General features: G+C 31.4%; 1 protein-coding gene across 2 annotated transcripts in view; it reads left to right on the top strand.

Annotated features, from left to right (window-relative positions):
• The window catches only part of LOC129962869 (protein draper-like), a 107,755-nt gene that overhangs the window by 9,072 nt on the left and 70,980 nt on the right, over positions 1-27,703 (top strand). Inside the window, exon 1 of one of the 2 annotated variants that reach the window (XM_056076872.1) lies at positions 7,282-7,368. The exons of the other annotated variant lie outside the window; for it this stretch is intronic. Coding sequence (XP_055932847.1) covers positions 7,320-7,368 — 49 coding nt within the window. The 5' untranslated portion in view covers positions 7,282-7,319. Of the gene's footprint in view, positions 1-7,281; positions 7,369-27,703 lie in introns of those variants that run through there. 2 annotated transcript variants of the gene reach the window in all.

Here is a 27,703-nt window from a genome sequence, read left to right as displayed (position 1 = left end):
CTATGAAGATGCGCTTATCAAAATTGCCATCGATGTTTTGTGAAAAGAAACCATAGCCATCGGTTAAATAATGAAATACGCTTTAAACTTTCAATGTGTTTCAAGATAATTAGTAATGTTTCAATAAATATTACATGGCAATGTTACAATTGCGAATAGCCTACGGATTCTTTTCTTACTGTTTTTAAATCCTGTTTCGCATTCAATGCGACATTGTCCGGGAACTCGCAATTTGGTCTTTAATCACGGTCTGTCGCTCATCCATAAAGCAAGTCTATTTGCTTAAACAAGCAGAGTGAGTGCTATCAATCTGTTGAAAGTTTGTTAAATTTTTGTTTTGAGGTAAGATGACCGTCACTGATTTATAACGGTGCGGGTAGATTAGGTTTGGATTGGCGGAACGGCAAATGCATCGTCATCATGATGATGACGGCGTTCATTCATTATAGCGGAAAAAAATAATCGTTTGTTTTCTCAGTAATAACTCCCCCCCCCCTCCCCATGATAATGTTTTTTTCCTTTTTCTTTTTTTCCCGATATTTACAGCAAATATGGCTTGAAGGTCCTATTAAACAGTCGCAACCTAGTAATTTGTTTATGTATAATAGGTAAAGTACTTAGGAGACCAAGCTTAGCACTGCAGTTTGGTATTTTTTTTTTGGTAAAATTGTAAATAAAATCCTATTCTATGGCCCGTTTAAAGTTATAAGTCAAATCGAATTGAAATAAATATAAAAGTCAAATGCCCAAAATAAGTCAAATCGAATTGAATTGCGGAATCAAACATGGGAAAAATGCATGGGAATCAGAAACCCTAACCAGTATTCCATCTCTAATACGCTTATGTATAGAGGCCACATTTCAATATTTAGTTATAATTTTGTGTGTGTGTGTGTGTAAAATAGCATTTTATCAGGAAAAACACTTATATAGATAACTTAAAAAGCAAAACCTTATCTAAATATAACATTTGATCCAAATCTTTAGAGCTGTTTCCGAGATACGCGAAATAAATTTATATATATACAAGAATTGCTAGGTTTAAGTTAAAAGATATGTGATTTTTTGTGTTTATTCAATGTTCACTCAATAAATTAAAAAAAAAAAATTCTAGCTTTAAAATTTTAGCTCGAAAATGACCTCATGTACTAATAAACGGGACGGTAATTTTATTAAACTACAAAAAATATTCTAAACAATTTTTTTTCTCTTTCTGGCAACATAAATATGAATAAAATAAAAATCGATTTAATCGATGTCGAATATAATTTTAAAAATCTGTCGATTTTAAAGAAATGAAAGTTGTATTCTTTCAAGAATTCAATCAAATGAATCAACTAAGCACAATCATTAGTACAGAATTTTAAAACAATTTTTGGGGATTATATATATATATTTCCATGTGACCTTTGATTCAATTTTTTTCCAGTATTATTTCCTTGTAAAGTACATAACCATTCTCCAACGACCTTGCCTTTCATACTTGCCAGACTTGATTTGTTTTTGCGTGGTCCGCGCGTCATCACTTAAACACAAGACTAGTCTTCTGTATGCACGCAAGGACTAAAAATGTACATTCGGGGCTTGTTAGAATTTTATTTTTTAATCTACGAGATACAGAGAAAGATTTTTCTTGACATCTTGACTCGTAGAAGGATAATTCAGAAATTAATCATTGTTACATACTTGTAGAATCTGGCATCACGCGATTTTCGTATTGAGATGTAAGGCAATTTAAAAATAGTCTTGAAATTAAAGTAGCTCTGGATATCGCTCATTTTTTTAGAGATAGAGATTTTTATTTGTAAATCGACATCCATGTTGAAGTTTATCATGCCGTGGGAATTTTGATAAACATGTTTTATTTTATTTTCCTCGAATTGTGATTGTTGGATCTGTTTTTGAAACGTTCATTTATTCTCCATTTCATCGTCTCATTTTACTGGGTGAAATATATAACAGTCATTTCCAAACTCTTCATGTTTTTCACTTTCTTGTATACATCGTAAAAAATTTTTTACTCGAGATTTTACGAATCTCCACGTTTTATATCTCACTGACTTCAAAAAACACATTTATGAAAAATGTCCGTCTATCTGTGACAAAGATAACCCAAAAGCGCTTTGATCTAGATGGATGAAATTATTCCAGGGCAGTTAAAAAAATTTACTCTAGTTATCCTATTCGCAAGATAATATAGGCAAAGCTTTGTACGCATATATATATATATATAATAATGTGTGTGTGTGTAATGATATTTTTAACTCTGATTTCAATTCTAATTAATTTACAAAGTTTTATCTTAATTTAGCCCATAGTAACTTCATTCTAAAATATTCTCTTATTTCGTGATCCAATTCCACTTTCTCTATTTAATTAATTCAAGAGAAGCTTTGTAAAATTGCTGATTCGGTTAAAAGTCTAACTTTCCCGCACTTCGCTTGAAGGGCTAGAAAAATGCCCAGTAAGCACATTCTTTTTAAAACCTCACTGTGTTTCCCCTGCCTTGTCGGCGCTTGTAGCGAAAATCCCTTTCGAAATCTCATAATATATTAGCAATGTAAAGAAATATTTTCCCTATCAAAATCTCAGGTTATATAAGAGCAGGGATAAAATGTTCAAGAGCTTTTCCCTCACTTCTTTCTGTATCGTTCCGTGTTGTGTGTGCTGCTCGTCGCTGCTGCTTGTAAATAATGCGTGCTTATCCAAGATGAGATAAAACGACGTCACGAAATCGAAAGTTTCTTCACTGTCTTCGAAACTGCATTCTGCTTTACATAAAATAATGCATATATATATATATATATATATATATATATATATATATATATATATATATAAACATAATATAATATATTTGAGCAGTTTCGTGGCCGAAGTGAGAGCAGACACTTTGAATTTTTAAACTTTCCTTTATTCCATCCCGGGAGGCATAATTTATGTACGAGAACCGATGACGAACTGATGTCCGTTCACAAGCAAGACAAGAACAGAAAAGAGCAGAAAGAGGCCAATGATTATATACTGTGAGATCTTGATAGGGATTTCTGTACACCTGAGGATTTAGGTAAAAGGAATAGATATCTTTTAAAAGAATTTGTTTAGCTTGACAGATTTTTATCCTTTCACGTGGAGTGTGAGAACCGCTGATTTAAGCGTTTTTACTGAGGTCGTGTAGAATTAATTAAATATAAAAAAAAGGTGGAATTGGATTAGGAAATATAAGAACATTTGAATGAAGTTCATATGGGCTAAATTAAGATAAAAATTAGGAAATTAATTAGGATTTAATTTAGATTTGAATATATATATATATATATATATATAGTATGGCCATGATCGGTGAAGAATTGAAGAAATTTCCCCGAAGTCTTATCATGAGAAGAACTATTGCAATAAGTAGTCTCCTTATAGGAATCTATTTAAAATTACATCTTGTGTTGAACATGAACGAAAAAGGAAATGACACTCTTATTATTATCTTTAAAATGTCGTTTCGATGTTTTTCTATAACTTTCTTTGCTTCTATTTTCTCATTGTTCGAAACGAATCACAACTCAAATTTATTTCTGTTGGCGAGCGTGTAAAGGATAAATAAAAAAACCCAAAGCTACCAATTCTCTTGAAACCTTGAATTTCGTATTACAACATCATTTTCTATCATTGCATGCTGCGCTGTCATTTTTTTTTTAATGTTGAATGGAGCGTTAAATTCGGTTTAAAGTAAAGGCAGTTTTTTTGACAGAGGTATTTCTTTTTTGTTTTGAATAATTTGACGTATGCGTTGCAGATAACATGTGACAAAACATTTCTTTGATTTGTCGTCATGTTTTCAGTATCGTGCATTCGCATTTCCTCGCCTAGGCAATATTTCCAATCCAGACTGTTCTGACAAGTGAAATTTTAACTTAATATGCATCTTTGCACAAATCATAGCGATAATTGTAATACTGTATAGCAAATTTAGAAGACTCATCTTGGATGGAATATTTTCCACTATCGTTCTGATTTTATTTTTCGTTTGCTTCATGTTTTCCCATTGTTTTATGCTTGTCATTAGCTCAAAAAAGTAAGGTTATTAATATTTCAGTTCTTTTCTTTTCTTTTTCTTGTAAAATTATTCTGTTAATAGTTCAAATATATTGTAATACTTTATTTAGATGGTTTTATACATAATTTCTCATTATAAAACTGTTGGTGCAATTTTAAATGAAAATAAAACAGTTTCTAAAGTTTTCGTTTTTTATTCATTCTCAAATTTACTTATACAATTTCTTACGAAGTAAATTACAAAATTTATTCATGATTTATAGATCTAATAAATGTATTTTTTGGACCAATATTTGATGCCTAATTTTACAAAATTGTATTGTTAATAGGCTAAACGCTATTGTATATTTGCGACATGCATAATACATAACTCGATAAAGACACTCTCTAGGGGCGATCGTTCGATCTAGTGCTACCAAATTTGGCACGTAGTAACTTCTTAGATAGCAGATGGTCATTAAATAAAGAATTTTTCAAAAATCGAAATGTTAATGTTGTTTTTTTAAAAAATAACTTTGGAGCATATTATCACATGAAAACTTATTCTACAATATTTAAAATTTGAGGATATTAGCTTTTTTCCTTTAATTTTTATAAATAATTGAAAAATATTGTGAATATATTTTACAACATAGCTCTTCATTGTTTAATTACTGCATCGCATCTGTATACACGAGCATTGCAGCGATTTTAAACGAATTTATGAGTTCGCGCATATGTAATATTTGTGCTATATAAGTAAGAGTAAATTTTTAAATATAAAATAAAAATATACGAATTGAACCTAATTTTTAATATTATGTAAGATAATGTAAGATATTTCGGGCACGAGGTTCTAATCTACATATTTTATATTGATGTTGTAATCTTTACAATTTTTTTTTCTAAATGCAATCGTAAAATTATTTGTTCTAATACTGTGTTCGCACAGCGTTATTTCAACTGATAGCAATTATTGAATTAACAATCTAACTCGACCTTATGGCCCTGAATTTTATAAAACGTAGAATGATATATTTTAATTAGTTATTTTATCAAATGAAAATTATCGCGTTGTCATTATTTAACAGATTTTGATTTATAGTTTATTTATATAAGTCTAAATGGGACAGATAGTATGTATGGCTACACTGACCTGCGTTCGGTCAAACCGATAATTTTTATAGAGATACTAGTAATATCGTAACTACTTTTATACGATAACACACACACACACACACACACACACACACACACACACACACACACACACACACACACACACACACACACACACACACACACACACACACACACACTGTTTTATAGAATTGTATAGCATTTTTTTAGACAGTTCCGGTAATTGTAATGAATAGCATTCTTCAACTTTTCATGCTAAATTAGAAGAACTGTATTTTTTTTTTTTTTTAATTTGGCTTTGCATTCCATATCCGTAATTATTTTTTTTATAAAATAAGATACGAAAAGGATCGACATTTTTAGACATGGCTGGTGCCGATGTTAATATTTATATTATATCCTGATATATATTAAATATGTGGAGTCCAACTTCTTACTGATTTATTTGGTTTGAAACTTTGGAGATTGATTACCGAATCAGGTGTACTCGTCGTCAGCAACCAGGATTAAATTTTTTTTTAAATATGACATTAATATAATTGATCTTTTGCTTTTATTAAGCTTTTGAGTTGAAAACATTTTAAACCCGGGCTTTAAAAAAAAAGATAAATTTTAAGGGCACAAACCATACTTCATAAAACTGAGATTCATGGAATAAAAACACAATCGAAATTCTCTTAGTAGTGACTATTAATTGCATTGCTTGTTTTAAAATAAGTTTAAAAATTAATTCATGACATTTTTAATATAAATTGAAAAAGATTTTCAAGGAATGACGAGGCCTTATATTTAATTTTCATTAGCTATATATTGTAAAACGCTAACGTACTTGGCACAGAAATCGCTTTTATTACTTATTGCCGAATGGCAGAAATCAAATGTAAACAAATCTCTATAAAAACATATCAGAAACATCATCTAAGCATCTTTATTCAAGTATTTTGATATCCAGTAACTGTAACTTTTTCGGTCCTATGGGATAACAGCCTTTGTCGCTATTTCCCTCACTGTTTATATTCAAGTTCAAGTTCTTGCTTCATTGAATGTTTTTACTGCTGTTATAATGATTTTTACTGAAATTAAAAAAAACTCTGCAGAGAGTTTATTGTGTCTCCTGAAATCCAATCAATCAGGCAACAAAATGTAAAAGAAATAAGAGTTATGTAGAAAGTTTAATCGAGCGCAAAAATAGGCTTAACCATCGCCAGATGATGAATTGCAATGACTTACGGAAATGGATGACCATATCTTTTAAAACTATCTCAGATAAATGCTGTTTGTATTACTTTAAATGACAAAAAATTACTTTTTAAATGATATCGGTTTCATTTTACAATTTTTTCATTTTTTAAAATTTTTTTAATACACAGTCTAACAAAGTTTTTTATGTTATGATTAAATTCACACTCATTCCTCAAAACATTCAATTGCATGCTTTTGTCAATGTTAAGATTAAAAAATTGCTTCCTTGGCATTAACTCTGAAATAGGATTTTTACTTCTACTTTTATTCGTAGAATATACATTTTTAATTTGATCCTACAGTAATTTGTAACATATTGTTTCAATTAAATTCACATTTTTTATCGTATCAATAAGATGAATTTGAAAAAAAAAAAAAAAATACAACCCACATTAATCATTTAAAAACATAAAAAATAATCTGTGCTGGAGTTGGTCTCCAAATGCGGCTAGTTATAAATTAATTTATAAAACCTTTTAGTTACAATAACGTCTGCTGTAATCGTAGCGAAATATTCCGAAACTAGTAATTTTTCATCTACTTAAAAAAACATTTGTCTTATCTTTTAATTAAATTCGCGTGTTTTGAAAAGATGGAAATCAGTAAATGAATGTACTTCCACATGCCAATTCATTTACTGATTTTCATGACTAACATTATATAAATGTTTACGAAGTGTGCAATTTTTCGTTTACTCAATGCAGTGCGTGCACGTGTGTCCTACATACCGAGACAGGCAAGTAAACAGCCATTACCACTAGCCATGGCAACAGAGTATTCGCAAGGCTTAGGCAAATCAATGTTAATGATTATAACTCTCGATTCCTTTCTGCACATGATACGGTGAATCAATATCTAAATACCTAGCGGATTGGGCGTCATGAAACACCAATTATTAACGCTTTCGAATGCCGACGCTACTGACTGCTGTATTCATTCACATTTTAAGAGAAGTTTGTGAGTAAAATGTTTAGTTGCACTTCGTAGATAATGCATGAAGGTATATTTTATTATGCAAGCATCCTCTTCCCTCGGGTAATGTGATTGGTTCTGCATTCAACGTATGTCTCTGGTTGATTCGAGTGGTTCGGTGCAATCGTGGGCTAAATGTGTTAGTATCGATGACACGGGGCTGTGATAATTACGCCTGGGATATATTTTGTACAGTCAGAATTCGCTTTTATGTATGAGCAAAATGAATGAATGAATGTATGTTATTAGAATGTTTCGATTTCAACTCGTATGAAAATGTTAATTAATGTTGTTAATTAAATCTGTTAGATATGAATTTCTTCAAATAATTCTTTTGGAATTTTTTAATGATAATTACGTTTGGACTATTTTATTATTATTCCTGGAATATATTTTATAGACTCAGAGTTCGTTTTTATGTGTGAGCGAAATAAATGTCTATTATTAGAATGGTACGATTTCAACTCGTATGAAAATGTTGTTAATTAAATGTGCTAGATATGAATTTCTTCGAATAATTCGTTTGGAATTTTTTAATAATAATTACGTCTGGACTATATTTTATTATTACTCCTGGAATATATTTTATAGAGTTCGTTTTTATGTATGAGCGAAATAAATGTCTATTATTAGAATGGTACGATTTCAACTCGTATGAAAATGTTGTTAATTAAATGTGCTAGATATGAATTTCTTCGAATAATTCGTTTGGAATTTTTTAATAATAATTACGTCTGGACTATATTTTATTATTACTCCTGGAATATATTTTATAGAGTTCGTTTTTATGTATGAGCGAAATAAATGTCTATTATTAGAATGGTACGATTTCAACTCGTATGAAAATGTTGTTAATTAAATGTGCTAGATATGAATTTCTTCGAATAATTCGTTTGGAATTTTTAATGATAATTACACCTGGAATATATTTTATTATTACGCTTCGAATATATTTTATACAGTCAGTTCGTTTTTATCTATGAGCTAAATGAATGCCTGCTACGATTTTAGCTCTTATAAAAATGTTTTTTTTTTTAAATGTACCACAGTGAAGATCACAGAATTCATGTTAAAAATGTGAAAATTTTATATCCTTTAACTTACTTTTTCTCTAATAAATTCTCGAAATGTGCAGTGCAATGTCAAATCCCAAATCCTTCGTAGACAATCGCGAGAAAAAAAGTCACCCAGTTTTATTCTGATATAATTTATTATATAAACATGAAAATAAATCCTCTCGCAAGCTGGAAGGCATCCTTTACATCTCACTATCTGACAACATAAATTGTTGATGTTAGAGTTTAGTTAGTTTAGTTTAGTTATATTAACGTCCCGTTTTAAAGCAACACTAGGGCTATTTTGGGACGGACCGCGTAATTTTGAACCACGGTCAAATGACGAGGACGACACCTGAGCTGGCACCCCCCTCTCCACACCACACCACACCAGCGGGAGGACGTTTGGTCAGGACGGATTTAACGTGCAACAGACCCCCTTACATGACGGTTCTTCGGTGGAATCGCGTCTCGAACTTGAAACCCTCCGGTTCCGTAGCCGAGACCTTACCACCAGGCCACCGCGGCCCCCCTTTTTTTGGAAAAAAATTGTTGAAAATAATTTTTTAAAAATTACTTTATTTTGCAGTTATTTTCTTTATATTAAACCACCTTTTTAATACGTTGAACATGGCATGTAGTTTTCGCATGACAAATGAACTGATTTTGCTTAAAATGGAAGTTTATTTTTAATTTTAATTCAATTTCTGTCTGTCAATGTATGTAATTTTTATATAAAAATGCTCATCATCATTCTACTATAGTGTTTTGAAAACCATTTTCTTGCCCTTCAAAATTCTATGCAGACATAGCATAAGAAACTTCTTTCTTCGTTGGAGGTAAATAATGATTGATGTAGTGAGGGAATGTAATGATCTGTAGTGTCTAATAATAGATGACCCATCGGTAAGCCCGCATGTCTAACTACTGAACTCACTGTGACCCACCGGTAGGTCACGAACGTGTCGAGATTGATTATGAGAGTCATTATTCAATTTTTCAATTCTCTAAAATCAAGGGTGGGGGGGGAATCATTCTTCTTATAGGAAATTATGAATGAGTGTTGAATTAAAAACATCGATTGGTTTCAAATTGATTACATGTTATTTGATTGCATGTCTTTAAAAAAAGGCTTGATGGCATTTTTAACTGTTTCTCAGCAAAACTGAGATTCTTCTCAGCAAAGAAGCATTTATTTTTGTCTGTGGCTTTCAAAATTGCTTCGAAACTTCCCATTGGTACCTCTGACCGACTTGCCGATATAACTAGGCGCCCTTGACCTTCAGTGTTTGAACTCGTTTTGTGGGGAGATCCTACACGACTTCATGCGGTGTCTACCACTGCATTGGTCATCAAAACTTGTCGGTTTCTCAGCAGACGGGAGGAGGTAATGCCCTATTATAAATCCGTGATTTATTTGCAATGTATTGTTTACACTAATAAGCTCACTATTTATTTTTGCCAGAAGAATAAGAGTTACTTAATTGGTATTGTTATCTGACCTGTTAGAGGTTTGTAAAGAATCAAGTGATCGGGGAGTAAGATCTTGTCTTTAGAATTGGAAAATCACTGGCTCGAAATTGGATTTCATCTAAGATCTCTCATGCATGTAGACATGGTGTTTTGTTATGTCTACATCCGAGGGATTGAATGTGAATATAGGCCTGGTGTTTATTATACTTACATCAGAAGGACACACCAACATGAAGTCAAGCAGCCTTACTTTGGTGTGGCTTGGAAGTTTAATGAACGGAGCGCTAGTTTAGATTCCGCTTATCATTTAATCACGCTACTGAATTACTAGGTTAATCTTATAATGCTTCAGTGTCGCTTCAAAGATGGCGGTTTATTCTAACAAAATTAAAGATTTTAAATGCTCAACATGGCAATGTTTTTTTTTAATCAGAAAATGCCTTTCTTTGGGATAACTTTTTACTGCAACAGCTGTCATTTTTAACGATATTTCAATAAAAAAAAAATCTCTTTTAATTGATGGTATTGCTTGAATCATTATAAAATAAATTTGTGTCTTTACTATTTTTATCAATAATCGACTGCTGGTAAATAAACCTAAAAAAAAAAATATTTGCTTCCAAAATGTTTAGGTATATATGTGTGTGTGAGGGGGGGGGAAGGGATGAGAACCCACTTGAAATAATCCTTTAATAAGAGACATCGTCTTGAAACGAATAAACAGCCATAAGAGCTCTCTGGCATCCATCGCATCCTCCTAACCGGAACAATTGGTGGCACTCGCAGCGATGGCGGGGCATTATTGCACGGCACAATGGCAGCGTTATTAATTTCTAATTCGAACTCCCCCCCCCCCCGCCTCCTGTGCGAACCAATAGTTCCAGTCATAAATTGCTCTCCTTCCTAAAAAGCCAGTGTCTATTCTATTATGGATTGATAAAAAGAAAAGAGAAAGAAAACAGGCGTGGCTGTCAGTTGCATTGTCGAGGTCCCTCCGTCGGAAGTTGCCATTGTGTTCCGTTCCTCATGGAAACTTGAGTTCGTGCCTCGGCGATGAGTTTAACGGTACATGCTCCAGTGAATCTTCATTAGATTCGTTTTTTTTCTTTCTGTTGTTTGGGGCATTCCCCCTGCCTTCCTCACCACCTTCTTTCTTTGGTTCCATCGCGTTGTGGAGACGGAGTTCAGGTCAGTAAGGGTCATGGTCGCGCGTGGGCCCCGTACCCTCTCTCTCGGGAGTGCGTTGAGTGTGTGTATCTGTGATAGCTGGCGTCTGCGGAGTTTTTTTTAAGTATTACTGCTATCAAAACCAGTTATTTTTGGGCTGTTTTCCTTGAGGTTCTTGTTTCTTTTTATTTGTTACTGTACGAGTGAATAAATAAACAAGTTTGTTTATACAATACAATAAACAATTGTTTGTGCAATATAGTTAAAAGATTTTAGATATTTATAGCATTAACCAAAGGTTTAATAAATGTGATTGTATTTTAATTTTTTAAAATTATATTTAAGTTCAATTAATATGGATACATTTAGCTGAAAGCTCTAAATTTCCAAAGTCTTTTCTACCTGTGTTTCAAAATAATGAAACAATTTGGGCGCTTTATGGAATAGTTCATGAAAAACATATTTTCTTGGCTGGAAACGAATTTTCTAATCGAAAATTCCGGCATAAATGTCGAGGAGAATACTTATTAAGGTTTAATAGACAGAAGATGACAATCATACAATGTTTTCGTTGTTAAGAAATATATAATATTTTAATAATAGAAATATCTTAAATAGGTAAAAATAATTCATTTTAAATTGAAAGCTTTAAAAATTTATTAAATATCGAAAGAGTCTTTTAAAATTCATGTGAATATAGAAAGAACTTAGCAATAATAAAAGACAATCAACGATGCTCGAAATAAGATTTCTTCCTTTTTTTTTTTTCAATTCATGCATTTTTTCCGTCCTTGAAGGAAGTATATAAAGAAAAAAAGGGTTGTCAACAAATTTTTTATCGAGATTTTGACGAGTCTCTGCTTTTTAGATCTGCCCAGTTCCAAAAATGCTAATTTTTGGATATAGAATGTATATGTAACTACAATCTAGCTAAAGAAAATATGGCCAAAATATAGAATAAAATCCATTATAAGTGTATTTATTATGATAGTTAAATGTTTTACACGGTTTTTCCAGTCGTGTTGAAGCGAATTGGGTCAAAACAGGGTAAATATAAATTAATAACCGTGGCTTTACTGGCTGTAATTCGACAAAAAAAAGTATTTTAGTTATGAAAGTAAATACCTCCTTTGAAAAATCATAACATTCAAATTTTCTTTTCCTCGGATAGTTATATATGAGTTCTATTTCTCTCTTTTCCGATAGGCTACACACATCTCTACAGTAATTAAACCTCTGCCACATCCAGAAATTTCGAGATGTTTCGTTGCCTATTTTCGTGAAAGCATTCGTAATATGATTCGGGCAATGGCGACACACACATAGTACTATAATGTCGCCCGGAAAAAAGAAATCATACTACGTAAGATAAGGAGATTTTCAGATCCATTGAAAAAGAATTAATTTGTGAACACCACACAAACCAATTCGTTGTCTCTTGATACATCAAACCTCTTCTTTCAACTATTTAATGTGAGAGTGCGTTCTCGCAGTATCTAGTTGTTCACATGGAAAAGTGAAAGTATGGAAATAATAATTTGCTGCGTTTTTTCACCTTGTTTGAAGCATTGAAGATTAATATTAAGAACCCAATGGTAATTTTGTAATTAATGAAAGCGTTTTGAAACTTGATAAAGATAAATTATGTACATTATTGTTATTCTGTTTTAAAACTCTAACAAGTTATTTTGTTATTTCTTAGTCAAAAGAAACGTGTACTTGTGGCGCTATATTTGATGCTTGTGTTTTGTCTAGAAGATTTTATTTTAAGTTGACTTTGAACATGCGTACACATCCGCATACAAATCCATCTATCCTGACTAATTTTCTTTGCAAATTTTTGGAGGCCGCTGTGGCCTGGTGGTAAGGTCTCGACTTGTGAGCCGTAGGGTTTCAGGTTCGAGACCCGATTCCACCGAAGAACCGTCGTGTAAGGGGGTCTGTTGCACGTTAAATCCGTCATGCCAAACGACCTCCCGCTGGTGTGGTGTGGTGTGGTGTGGAGAGGAGGGTGGCAGCTCAGGTGTCGTCCTCGTCATCTGACCGCGGTTCAAAATGACGAGGTCCGTCCCCAAATAGCCCTAGTGTTGCTTTACAACGGGACGTTAATATAACTCAACAAACAAACAAACAATTGCAAATTTTTGAGCGTTGAAAAAAATATAAATGCGACAAAATGTTCTTAAGGTCATATCTGTTTTTAAAATATCAGCCTTATCGACGTGATTTTTCGAAAAAATCAATTTCACGCTCGTTCGATGATTTTCTCATACTAAAAAGACTCGAATTATAAATAAAATTTATCTTTAAGAATATCCCATTCTTGTGTAGTTCTTTACGTCATTCCTTTTATCATCTCTAACTCTAGAGTAACATAAAATTAGTTAAAATGTTAAATAAGACGTTGGTTTATAACACTGACTAATCATGAAATGCTAATTCTGGGAAGGAGGCTCACTGGCACTTTTCCAACTTAATGTCTATTAGTAAACGGGCTTCTCGGGAGAATTACGACACCAGGCATCGCATTAAAGCGACAAATTCATTATGCAATACTCCAAACAGTGGTGAACAGTTACCAGTAAAGGACCAGGACATCCTGTATTGCAAATGGTGCTTTTCCAGAAATAGAGAGAGCGAAGAATTAAATGTCTTGTGTAAATAAGCAATTATTTGAATTCCGAAGCGGCACAAATTAGCTATGAATTTGTTGCCGGATTCAAAATCAAAACTCGTGTTTCGTAACATCGTTCCAAATTAAAAGCTTTTGTTTGTTGTGCAGTATTTATCTGTCAGTGTTTTTATTTTGCCGATAGAATAAATGGAATAATTAGCTCCAACTGAATTTTTAGAACTGGTTGGAAATTTTGTTTGGAGAAAGCGTAACATTGTGTGCATTTAGATGTTTGATGATATGCGCATTTACGCATGTCTTTATACTGTGTGTATCTCAACCTAGCCAGAGGCCATGCGGGAATTTACGTATGTCATGAGAATTGATTCCATTATGTTTAAAGGATTTGATTGCAGCCTTTCGATTCAAGTACAGTATTGCTTATAATTGAACGTTCACTGATAAAATCATTTAATGCAAGAATTCTGTATTTTGTGCAGTTCATCATTTTACTTTCCACTTTCAAATGATTTGTATGTATATTGTTTTTAAACATATTACCTATACTCGAAATAAATTACAAAAACGAATATATATATATATAATATAAATTTTATGTAAATTTATATTATATAATATACATTTTATGTAAATTTATATTATATAAATTTACATACATTTTATGTAAATTTATATTATATAATATAAATTTTATGTAAATTTATATTATATAAATTTATATACATTTTATGTAAATTTATATTATATAATATAAATTTTATGTAAATTTATATTATATAAATTTATATACATTTTATGTAAATTGATATACATTTTATGTAAATTTATATACATTTTATGTAAATTTATATACATTTTATGTTAATTTATATTACATAAATCTATATACATTTTATGTAAATTTATATACATTTTATGTTAATTTATATTACATAAATTTATATACATTTTATGTTAATTTATATTATATAAATTTACATAAATTTATATATAAAATTTATACTATAAAATTAATTATATAAATTTTAATGTAAAGAATATAAAGCATTTTATTATAAAATAGCATGCTTAGTATAAAGCATATAAAGAAGAATGAATTAAGTTTTAATAAAACTTTACAAAATATTTTTATTTTTTAAAGAATGTTATTGTAGTTGATTGTTTGTTCTCATAATTAAACTAATTTCCACTTCGACCCATTCTTTTTTTTTTCTTCCGTTTTGATTATATTTCTCGAATTAAAATTGTTCTTATATGCAAGTTATTCGACCATTTGTTTCTTGAAGCAGTGCTGCAAGAATGCTCATCATTTAGCTCTTTTGTGTTATACTATATCGCCATCATCTCTCCCAGAATAATAATAATAAAAAAACGAAATGTAAACAAATTTTCTTCTGATTTTAGGAAATCTATTTATTTCTTGAAAACTGGCTTTTAATTTTGGGAAAAAAAAAAAAAAAAAAAAAAAAAATTAAAGGAATGGAACAGACGAAATTTTACATGTTCGTAAAATATTTTACCTTAACTTCATATGCTGCTTCTATTAAGAGAATAATATAAAGTTTATAAAAATGTTATTTCATAAATATGTTTCTTTCCCTGTAGTATTTCAGTATATTTATCTGCAATCTTGTAATAAATTTAGCATTATTATTACACATTTATGACGTACATTAAACGCTATCTTAGATATTTTCTGTTGTTGCTTTTGCTGTCTATTCTTATGATGTCAAGTCATATGTGACCTGATGGAAGCTGTTTCATTTTCTTTTCAACTTGAATATTTGTGTTTGTAGATCATATTTTTAATTGTGGCTGCCCCAAATTGGATTAAAAAGACTTAACACATTTTTAATCCCTTTGAGGTCTGTTTAAGATACTCTGATTTTGACCGTAGTGGTTGAAAGAGTGCTTTTGAAATTGTTGGAGGTATCTCAACAAATCATGGTGTGAATTCTTTATATGTAAATTATTTCAGTGGTTATTGATTATGTTAATGGATAATCCATAATCCTACAATATGAGCAGCCTTCTTAAATATTTTGTGAAATAAAATGTTGCATGCGACACATTTCCATTATACAGTCATGAAATTTGATTCATGTTTATCGTTATTCTTATCGTGTCATTCAAATTTAAATTAGCTGACTTATCTACCGTCTACGGACGACTGCTGTTATACGACTTGAATTCCACGTCGTTAAGTACAACAAACTTTCGCTGTCAGTGACTTGGCATTGGCCTTGGATGCGATCATTGCTCTATTTTCATTCAACTGTTCCATAATGGATCATCCAGGAACTTACCAGACTTGCATTAGCGATTGTTTTTCATTTTCGGGTTTACGCGCAATCAGCGGTCTCGAATTCTGCGAAATGAACTAGGCTTTAATTTGGAGACATATCCATTGTTTTCCCACATCTGCCGCCTGGTTCCGGATTAGCATCGCGCTGATGAGCGCTTCGGTTGTGTGACCGGCGATTTCATTTGTTTCCTGCTAATGAAATCTTCGATTCTAATACGCAGTTCATAGGTTTATGGGTAATATGCAAATGATCTTATTGAAGGTTATCGATTCTGCGGATTTTATTCAACGGGATTGTAAGTAGAATTCTTTAAATTCGATTAGTTTAAAACCTTTAATAAAATGGTATGTTTTTGAGCATTTACTCCTCTTTAAAATTTTACTTTATGAATTCATATAATTTTGAAAGTGCCGGAATTTTCTTTTTAGTTCGTGCAATTGTAAAATTAATAGTTTCCAAAAATTTATTCCTTTTTTTAGAATTTTGCATCAACTCTAGAGTTTGTAAGCACTGGAATTTTCTGTTCAGTTCGAACCATTTGTGAAATTAATAGTTAATTTTCGTCTCTGTAGGAAATTATAGATAACAATCAACCCTAATCACAATCGTTTTTCAATATGAACGTGCTGCTATATGATGCTTATATACGAACGGCAACAAATTTGTGATGTTCATTGTTTGGATTTTGTAACTATATTTTTAACATAATATTAAATTTTCGCTCCTATGGGATAACAGTCTTTGTCGCTTTATATTCAAGTTCAGCATGATAATGTTGTTGTTGTTTCTGACGCTGTACCACCTGCATAAAACCAAAGATCTCTAAACAGTCCAAAACTAGCGGATCCCTTAAAGTCTCAAAAGTAGTAAAATTTAAACATTTAAGAATATGATTGGAGGAGGCTTGATCCGACTCGCACCAAGGACATTCAGCAAAGGTCCTCCGGCTGTGTTGGAAGGTGAGAGATTTGGTGTGTCCACTCAAAAAACGAGAGCCGTTTGCTGTTTTCTAGAGATATCCAGACGGTGACACCAGGCGGGGACTACAATGTTTTTCAAGAAGGCGGAACTTTCTGTAAATTGTGCGATATAATCAGCCGGAGTTGTCTCCTCGAAACTTTCTCGCATACTCTCTAATGAACTTGCCATCTTTGGAACGCCTTGCTGGACATTAGTATATACAATACAGTACACTCCCGATTATCCGCGGAATTGGGTGGCGCGGCCTCCGCGGATAATCGGAAAAAAGCTAAAAACGGGTATAGCAAGAGAAAAAAGTTATTCCAACTTTGAAAAATCGTTTTATGTACAATAAAGCGTAAAATAAACAGCAGGAAATGTTTAACTAACGCTTATTATTTTAGTATATCACTCAAAACTAATCGAAAATGCATTTTGTTAATGAAAACAGAAAAGTGCTTTGTACTTACGAGAGGCGTCAAGGATACACAGAAAAATTAATACATATGTACTGTTTTAATACTGTAATGTATTATGTAATTACAAAAGCATAACTGTAAAACTACACCTTTTTGAAGAAATCAGTCATTTGTGTTTGCTTCTTGCTTTGGAAACATTTTCTCTTTGCTTATAAGGGAAAAAAAAAAAAAAAAAAAAAAACTTAAGTCCGGCAGGCGCGGATAACTCGCCCGCGGATAATCGGGAGTCTACTGTACTTACGAAATATTAATTTTTGGCGAGAATTTAGCATTTTTACTGAATCTCTCGTGACATCTTTGGCGAGTTATTTGGCGATTAATCACTGGCATGCGTTGATAGTATCCGAAAATCGAATTTGTATTGTAGAGACTTTTTTCTCAACCGATTGAAACTAAAATGTTACTCAAAAACGACACTTGTTGTCACAAAATGCCATACCAAATTTGATATATTTAGGCCACTGTGTTTTTGAATTATCGCGTTGACATGTTTCTGAAAGTACAGACCGACAAACAGTCAACCCTTACTTGGATTTGGCTGAGATTTTACATTACTGATATTAAGTCTGTGTACCGAATTTTATATGTCCAACTTTCATCATTTTATTATTATCGTGTTTATTTAAATCGAACAGCCGGACAGACGAAGCTCACCTGAACAGATTTTACTCAAAATATGATAAAAATCTGCAAATTTGTTATCAAGACTGTATATTAAATTTCAACTATCTAGCTCAAGGCATTTTCGAAATATCTTTGTCACAGACAGACGGACATTTTCTAAAAATGTGTTTTTTGAACTCAGGGATATCTGAAACGTGTAGATTCGTCAAAATCTCGATATGTTCGTGTATATCTCTATATTACTTATACGAGAAAGTGAAAATCATAACACACAGAATGTATTGTTCTACAAGGCGGACCTCTAGATTTAGAGCTCCCAAATTATGTATGTTATTACTTCGTGATTGGCAGATGCTTACTAAGAAAAGTTTCCCAAAATTTTAATAAATTAAATTAATCAATATTTACCTCATCTTATTACTGCTTTAAAAAAAAATCGATTTCAAAAAACTTCCATTACTATGGAAGTTTTTTGAAAATATTTTAAATAAATTTTTCTAATTAAAAATAAATACATTTTGCTTCAATACTCTTTATTAATGTCATAAAATTCCAACCAGTAACAACCAGTTTTATGGGGGTTTTTTTTTCTTTCTTTTCTTTCTTTCTTTCACCTTTTTTCTTTTTTTCTCCCTCTGTGAAAGTTAATGGTTAAAATAAATTGCTTTATTTCTAAGAAGAATTTTCATTCGTAACATAATAATGTTTTTATGTGGGCATTTTTTCTCCCTGTAAATTGTGTGAAATAAAATTCATTACATGTGAAATGAATGTTGCGACTGATGCAGTTAATTCAGACATCATCGAGATAGATGTAGCAAGTCTAAAACATTATCATTATTTGGTATTTCGGATTAGAAACTAATATTTTCTTTTTTTCTTTGTGTTATCATATTTGTGAATAAATTTCTTTTTTTAATTAACTAATTAAATTTTTAATAATGATATTTCATAAATCGAGAACTAGAAAGTGTATTGGTATCGAAAAACTAGGTAGCATTTTAGGATTGAAGAAAAGACAGTATTAATTATCTTTTCGATGCAAACATAATTTGTTTTGTAAAAAGTATAGCATAATTCTATTTGAAATAATGGTTCCAGTTATTTAGGATGCTAAATTGTTTGAGATTTTTTTTGGTGAGACAACAAATAGATAAATTAATTTTTAAGCGAGAGAAGAGTTCTCATTGGATTCTTCAAAAAATCATCTGAGAACCATTACTCAAAGAAAAACGGCAATTAAAGGACTATTCTGAGTTAACTATTTAAGCTGATGGTACAGCTTAGTTTCATCAGTCATTCGCTTTTTTTATATCAAATCTAGATCCCTTAAATTTTTATTTAAATAAAAGAGTAGCGTTTATAATTCATAATAGTTTGAAACAAATCCTCCATTCTACGTCATCTAATGAAATTGTGTGTCAACTTGCTCAAACATTAATTTATTTGAGTTCTTTCGTAAACTTATTAGTAATTTAAAATTAGTTCTCCGCTGCAATTAAAAGTTAGCGTTTTCGCCATCGGTTCTTCCATGTATCAGTTTAGTTACTGTACAGTCTAGCTGAAGAACCACAAAAAAGAGCCATTCGAAGTAACTTTCCAACTTCTTTTAAAATTGATTATGCACCGACTCGTGGTTCATGAACTGCGTGCTTGTCGTGTTTTTAGTCAGTTGTGGAGAATATTTTAATGAGCAAAGCCGTCACGATCAGTGGTTAAAGCGGGCACATGTGATGCGGAGTTGCCAGCTTTTTTTTCCTATATCGTCTGTAACGCAAATAAGTTATTAATTCGAGACTTCCTATTTTAGTTTACGTTCCATTTTTATAAAAAGACTAAAATATCACCTTAATTATCAAAAAAAATAAAATAATTTTATGTTAGTTTTACACTCGGCCCGTTATAAGATGGCGCATGCGTAGAAAGACTGATAAATGCTGTTTGGTTCATGGCAAATCCGACGGGACAAAAACATGCAGCTATATTGTATTTTTTTCTTACTGCGCATGCGTTTTGTAAAATTTGGCGGTTTTTTTGGGGGGGGGCATGAAAAAATTGATCACTTTTTATAAATTTGTTCCGACATTTTCTGCTCTTTGTTATTTCTGATACGAGGTTGTTTGTGTGTGTGTTTTCCATTTTATTTGCCATTTTTTCTATAGTTTTCCAAATTTAAATATGTTGACCATTGTTTTTTTATTTTACCATGTTTCTTTGTGTAAAAATATCCATTTATTTAATACGATACGCAGTAAAAAAGAAAAGTTCAGGGACGCCAAGACGGCTAATATGTAGTCAAGAATGGAATGCCTGAATCTATTTTATGAAATTGTGGTAAACATAAATGTTCCTTTCTACGCATGCGCTGTCAACTGGTCGAGTGTTAACCCATCATTATTGAAAAAATCTTTGCACAACGGTGAATTTAGAATACAACTGAATAAAGCAAAGTATTCAAGCGAAAAATTAACCACTAAAATTGACCACTTGCGTGCTATGCATTTCATTTAAATAATTAAGACTTGAATTGAAAAATGTGATATGTGATGTTGAATTGTTTGTGTTGCTTATACATAACTAAAAAGGCTTGTTGTAAACGAAATATTTTCTACTTTTATGAACTTACTATTCATCTATTTAGTTTATATTCAATGATTTATTTTGTATTAGTTTGTGTAAAGATAGAAATTATATATTACATTTGGAAAATGCAAATTTATTTTTTCTTGTCCACATATAACTGTTTTAATAACAATTTGTAACAGCTCCCAGCTCTCATCAAAGCCCTTTCTTTTTATGGATTTGCGGAAGAGTTGGCAGAGTGTTTGAACTCATGGTTCTTAATCTCCGGACGTTGGCTTAGCATTAATATTACTTAGCAGGATGATGATGATTGTATTTAGATAATTACTAGATACTTAGTAAATATTGAAACGAATTAAATATAAATAAAAAGTGATTATTACATAATAATATAGTAATGTGTAATCTTCAAAACCCCTCAATTTATCCTCATCGCCCATGTAATTTTAAATGGTGAATATTGATCTTTCCAGCCAGATGAGCAATGTTGAATCAGGGTTTCGTATTTCATAAAAAAAAAAAAAAAAAAAAAAAAGGATCGCGATAAAAAAAAAAGTGGAGATATCTTTCTACATTAATGTTATATTTAAAAAAAATAGAAGATGAATCTTATATATATGACATCACCTGTTTTAAAATTCCATAAAAAGGACACAATAACTAAGTTTCTCGCACTCAGTAATATTATATCGGAGTATTTCTGACTTTTTTCCCCCCCATATCAGATACTATGCGGTTTTGTATTCATATCAGATGTGAAAAAAGTAATAACTATTGACACCGAAATCTTTTTTTTTCTTATGGAGACTTCAGATAGTTGATATTGTTTATTAAGCAATGATATGATACTTATCTTTTTGTCGCAGTTCTGAATTGTAATGTTTATCCATAAAAGTTATTGTGTTGCTATAGCTTCAGACTGGGATATTACCAAGCAAATCGATTAACTCGTTTTTGTAAAATGCCAATAATATTTCCAAGGACTTATTTCATTTTTGGAAAATTTTTGTATTTATGAACAAAAATTCCTTATATGTAAATATTTTTGAGGACCTTGTATCTAACAACTAGATGCTTAAATGATCCTTTCTTATCGATTATTACAAATCATACGCTATCTAATATCGTATATGTAGAATTGTTTTAAATTTTCCAGTACTGCATTATATAAATAACTTCCCCAAATCATAATGGCAAGAATATGTGCAATAATTAATGGTTATGTTATGAAGTTGTAAGTTCACTAAAATGCTTATCGCAGATATTCCCTAACTTATCAATCATGTTTATCAAGTTGGATTTGAACAGCGATAATTATTTGACCCTTAAAAATGAGACATCTATTCTGATAATAAATTTCTCCAACAGGATTATTTTTACTTGTTTGAGCAAGATTTCTATTTGTTATGTACCAGGATTTTACCCCTTGTATTCTCAGTTCATTTTTTAAATTGATCTTTTATTTCTGTCTGGAGCTTTTAAATCTTTCATCGTTATTTAAAATTTTTAAAGAAATGAATAATAAAGTTTGATTTATTAATTGCGTCCTTTGCTATAACTCATGTTCGCTCCTTGGAAATCAAAATTTCTTTATAAAAGATAAACATACAGTGAAACCCTTGATTTGCGTTTTAAAACGTAGATATCCCACCAAAATCACGACTGGAGAAGCATGCACATGTTTCTGTTTACTCGGCGAACATGTTATCAGTTTGCTTGACATTTATCTCCACTTTCATAATCTTTTAAAAACTTGAATAGCAAGCAGGCTTACGAAGCGATAATAAATTCTTTAAAATCATTGTGCTGACATGCAGTAGCCTCAATAGCATATGAACGATAAATGCAATCTGAATTACTTGACTTTCAAATTCCTCATTTATTGAACTGCAGTGGAAATAAAATTATCGAAATTATTAACTGTAATTGTTGAAATTTTATATTAATATTTAACCTGCTACTTTTTAGTAATTTGATTTGATTATATTTAGATTAACCCTTTAAAGGGCATAATTCAGGGGTATTGACAAATAAAAAATTATCAAAATTGATGATATAAATGCTAAAACATCCAAAGTTCGCTGATTTGTCATTTAATTTATGAAATAAGGGGTGGTAAATATATTTACCAGAGATCGTTCAAGGGAAACTGAAAGTGATAAGCATATTTACCCCTGAGCGTTAAGAGTAAAAAGTATCATCGAATGTTCGCTGGTAAATATACTTAGCATTTAATTTTAGATAATTTAAAACAACTTTATACAATTTTTGTAGTTAGAAATCTTGGAATTGTTTTGAATTCAAATTAAGTAATGTGTTACATTAAAGTTTGAAGCTCATTTTGCATTTGTTAGGCTGTCTGGGCGGATTTCTACTTTGCATGAAAATAAAACTGTTCAAATCTGATGCAGTTCTATTAATAACATTTTAGCTAAGCTTTGCGTTAAGAAATAAACTAAAAATGTCATAAATGACACTATTCAAATAATCAGTACACCAAAAATAAAGTCAAAATATGCATAAAGTCATTAACAGGAAGATTCTGAATTTTAAGAAATTCCAACTGCATCAACAGTTTTTGTTCATTTTTAAAAATGAATGTTGAATTTAAATGAAATAAATTCAATAACAAATAATGATAGTTAAATATTAGAATATCTTGGATATAAGGAACACAACACAGTGGTGTCATATTTCTGATAACTTTTTCAGGAGTTAAAATTTAATGACAAATGTCGGAACTTCATGTCTCTATGAAAACCCTTACATCGTGAACGGCCAGTGGTAAGCATATTTACCACTTTTGAATATAAATGGTATTTAACTACAGATTTAATGTTTCTGAGCTAGCTGAATCGTATTTTAAGCATCTGATTACCCTATTTATCATTTTGCAACACTTTTTTGAGCCTTCATAAAAAATCTTTTATAAGTAGTAAAAATATGTACCAGAGAACGATAAAGGGTTAAAGCATTTTATTTTAGTTAATTGGAAATGAAAATGATCAAGATACAATTCAAGCATCAAACTAACCATAGCAGTAAATTGCGTATTTACTTTTTTTTGTCCAGAATCCTATTGGGGGGGGGGGAGAGGAAAAAAAAGTGTCGCATACCATTGTAGTACTGAATGGAACATTGCTTCGAATAGAATGTCCAATGAGGGAGAAGGGAAAAACATGTTCTCTTCTTTCGTATCTTATTTTGCAAGACATTCCTGTGCTTTTTTTTTTTTTTTTTTTTTTTTTTGAAATTCATGGCTTTTGTGCACTCTCTGTTGTTCCCTTGTATTTTCCAGACCTGCATACCATACTTATCGATGCGTTGGAAGTGGGTGCTCTCTTCGTTTAATGTAAACGAGTTTTTTTCCCTTGGGCGGTGTTTCTGTAAAGAACGTGTGTTTGCATCTTCATATTTTTAATTATGTTTCTGATGAATTCACTTTTCTGTCTTTTGCAATCACATAACTTTTAAAATTATTTAAATTCAGTGTATCTAGGAAACTTAAATACACACAAAGGATAAACATTTCTAACTATTAGTCATTATATATTATAAGTTAATGAGCGTGGACATACATTTATTCTCAATACGTTTATATTATTCATTCAAAATTGTATACAGTTCGCTCTTTTCCTCAAAAGGTGTCAGATGCAATGTCTGGCCTGTAAATTAAGCCGTTGCACTCGGATGGTGCCTCTCACTCACCATTCAAGATGGTGAATCATTTTTTTTGATGTTTTATTTATTTATTTTTCTATTTTGATTTTAAAAACGAAAATAAAAAGATATATAGATTAATTTTCCAAAGAAATTCGATTTAAAACAATTGTGTATATTTATTTTTCAGAGCAATAAACAAATCTTTGTGTATTAGGTGAATAATGAAGCATCGAATTACTTTTCCGAGTTCAAACGGTTAAAATGGCACTACTGTTGCTAACAGAACTGTATATATGACGTCAAAAGAGAAGAGCTTGAAAAATATGAGTCTTGAGTGAGTTGAGACCGCGTAGTTGCGGTGAATGAACGAACAAAAATTACATTCTGCTTTTGAGTGTTTCGTTTTGAATTATGATATTGAAGTATTATGAAGAATTTGAGATTAGAGTTGATTCCAGCGGCATATGTTTCATGCGTAACAAATGGCGACACTCTTCTTAGCGCGCATTTAACAAAATTGTGTAAAAAAAAAAAATGTAAATTATTTACTTTGTATTCTTTATCAAAGGGGTCATTTTATGTATATTTGATATATATCAAATGTGCTGTGGCAATTCAATTTTGAAAAAAACTGCGTCTCTTTCCTTTGCTATCGTGATCCTTTACCATAACATATCGTCTATCAAATCTAGTTTAGAGACGCATTTATTTCTATCTTGCGATTTAATTTCATTGCTGCTGATTTTGAACGAAATGATTAGAATTGTAATGTATTTCCATGGCTAGATCTTTGCTACGATTGAAGGCCCAAATCTTGACTCCTCCATAGATCTGGCTATATATAATGTCAAAAGTCATCAAGGTGATAGAAAGTTGAAATTTTGGTATGGAAGTGCCGGCTCAATTATTGACCTCGTCATCTAATTATTGTTCAAAATAATGAGGTTTTTCCAAAATAAACGTTGTCTAATCTAAAATTTAATGTCGGTAAACTAATTAATGGTTGCTTTAATTTTTTTTATTTTATATATTATTATTATTATTTCGTGGTGGCCTGTTGGTGTAAGGATCCTCGTTTCGTGTCACTTCGTGTATCAAGCTTGAAACAAATTAATTCCGTCATGGCTTGCTATCCTCCTGCTAGTGTTGTGTGAAGGAAGGTGTCTACCGACGTTCTCATCCTTTGACCATTGTTCAAAATTATGAGGTCCGTCCTAAAATAGCTATTGCGTTTCTTAACAGGATGTAAATAAACTAGTAAATGCGAAATTTAGAAAGCTAAATTGAACTTTTCTTTTTTATGAAAAATTTGGCAATGAGTTAGTAAAATATATTGATTTTGTTCCTATATATTATGACTTTATTTGCTATTTTTACGAAGTCTTTCAAGTTTGAGGTCGCAATAACTTTATTACCTTTCCCGTTATGGAATTTTTGAGATCAGCAGCTATTAAACTGTTTGAACAGGTTTGACATCAGTAAAATTGCTGGCACTTATTTTGTGCTTGTTTGTAACATCCTGTTTTTCTTCTGAGTTAAACTATGTGGCTTGATTTTTGAAATGTTTTTATGAGGGTGTTGGTAGATGTATGAAACGAAAAGAATTTGGCTGAACGGATGAATGAGTCGATTCGAATAATAAATAAATTTCTTATGTACTCAATATGCACAGCTGAAAGAAATGCAAAACAGAATTGTAAATTTGGATATTGCGGAACTGAATGCAATTGCTTTTTGTGTCTTTGCACACAGTAACCATTTCTTGACTTAAGCAAAGCTACTTACTTTGTTTATTGTTGTTGTCTTATTTCCGTTTTTAAAATGGGAAATATATCTTAATCATAGCAGAAAAACTTTTGAACATACCTTCAAAATTTTGTTTATATATATAGTATATAATATTTTAAAATCGAATTTAAACTTATTTAATTTCCTAATTTTTTGCTCAATTGAGCACCTATTAAATTCTTTCTAAAATGTTCTCTTATTTCTTGATCCCATTCCACTTTTTCTATTTAATTAAGGCAACAGAAAGGGCTGTAAAAATACTTTCATCAGCTCCGAGTAAAGGGATAAAAAAAATTCCTGACATAAATAAATTCTTCTAAAAGATCTTTATGATTCCCTTGCCTGTGGTCGACATATGTAAGAAATCCCTATCGGAATCTTATGGTATATAAGATCAGGGATAAATAATATCTCTCTTGCCCTTTTGCCCCTACCCGCGTCAAGGAAAAAAAAAAAAAAAAACATTTTTAGAATTATATGTTCTTGTTTGTCTGTGGGAGCAATTATTCAAAAACATAAGGAATTAGACTGGTGCAATTTCCTACGTAGGTTCGTCATCAAAAATAGATAACAGATCAGCATCAGACTTTGAGCCAAATCTATCAAATTGCTTGCTTATATATATGTATGGACCCCCGGAGAGGCACCTCATATATGGGGTTGAACCCCCCACCCCTCAGAATGGGGTGACTATCTCTATTCGATGACGAGTCATGTCTCCTAGGGGAGAGATTTAACCATGGCCGGTGATGGCCATTAGGACTCAACCATAGTTCCCGCTTACACTATCACGGCTTTTGGTCTTTTGGATTTGGTTCAAAGGTCAGGTCAGGCTGTAAGTATTCCTGTGTATGTAAACACGTTACTTGAAATATACATGAAAAAGGAATTTCGCTTATCGTCTTTCTGTTCGAAATTTTAGATCTGTATCCAATTTCTTACTCGGACTCATACCGGGTTTACACTCGGCCAGTTGGCAGTGCATGTGTAGAAAGGCTGAAAAATGTTGTTCGGGTCATTACAAGTAATTGTCCCGAAGGCACAACAACATGCTACTGTATTGTATTTTTTTTCTTCCTTATTACGCATGCGTTTGTAGAATTTAGCGGGTTTTTTTAGGGGGGCGTGAAAAAATGGATCACTTATCATAGATTAATTCCGACATTTTTTGCTCTTAGTTCTTTCTGATGCGAGGTTGTATTTTTTTCTTTCATTTTATTTGCCATTTCTTTTATATAGTTTTCCAAATCTAGATGTATTGACCTTTTTTTTTTTTTTTAACCATGTTTCTTTGTGTAAATATCCATCATTTTAATACGATACGCAGTGAAAAAGAAAATCTCAGGGACGCCAAAACGACAGTTTATAGTCAAGAATAGAATGCTTGAATCTATCTTATGAAATTGTGGGCAAACATAAATCAGTCCCTCTCTACGCATGCTCTGCCTATTGACCGTCTTATAACTGGCCGAGTGTAAACCCAGCATGAATATGAATAGATTAAAAAACATATAATGGATTCTCCATATTTTACAACGAAGCTAAACGCAAAACTAGCCGTTTTATTGTGGATGCATACGGGAAAAT

Source organism: Argiope bruennichi, chromosome 1 (assembly GCF_947563725.1).
Source record: "Argiope bruennichi chromosome 1, qqArgBrue1.1, whole genome shotgun sequence".
Classification (NCBI taxonomy): Eukaryota; Metazoa; Arthropoda; class Arachnida; order Araneae; family Araneidae; genus Argiope; species Argiope bruennichi.
Note: the sequence above shows the minus strand (reverse complement) of the source record. Positions and strands in the feature narration are given on the sequence as shown.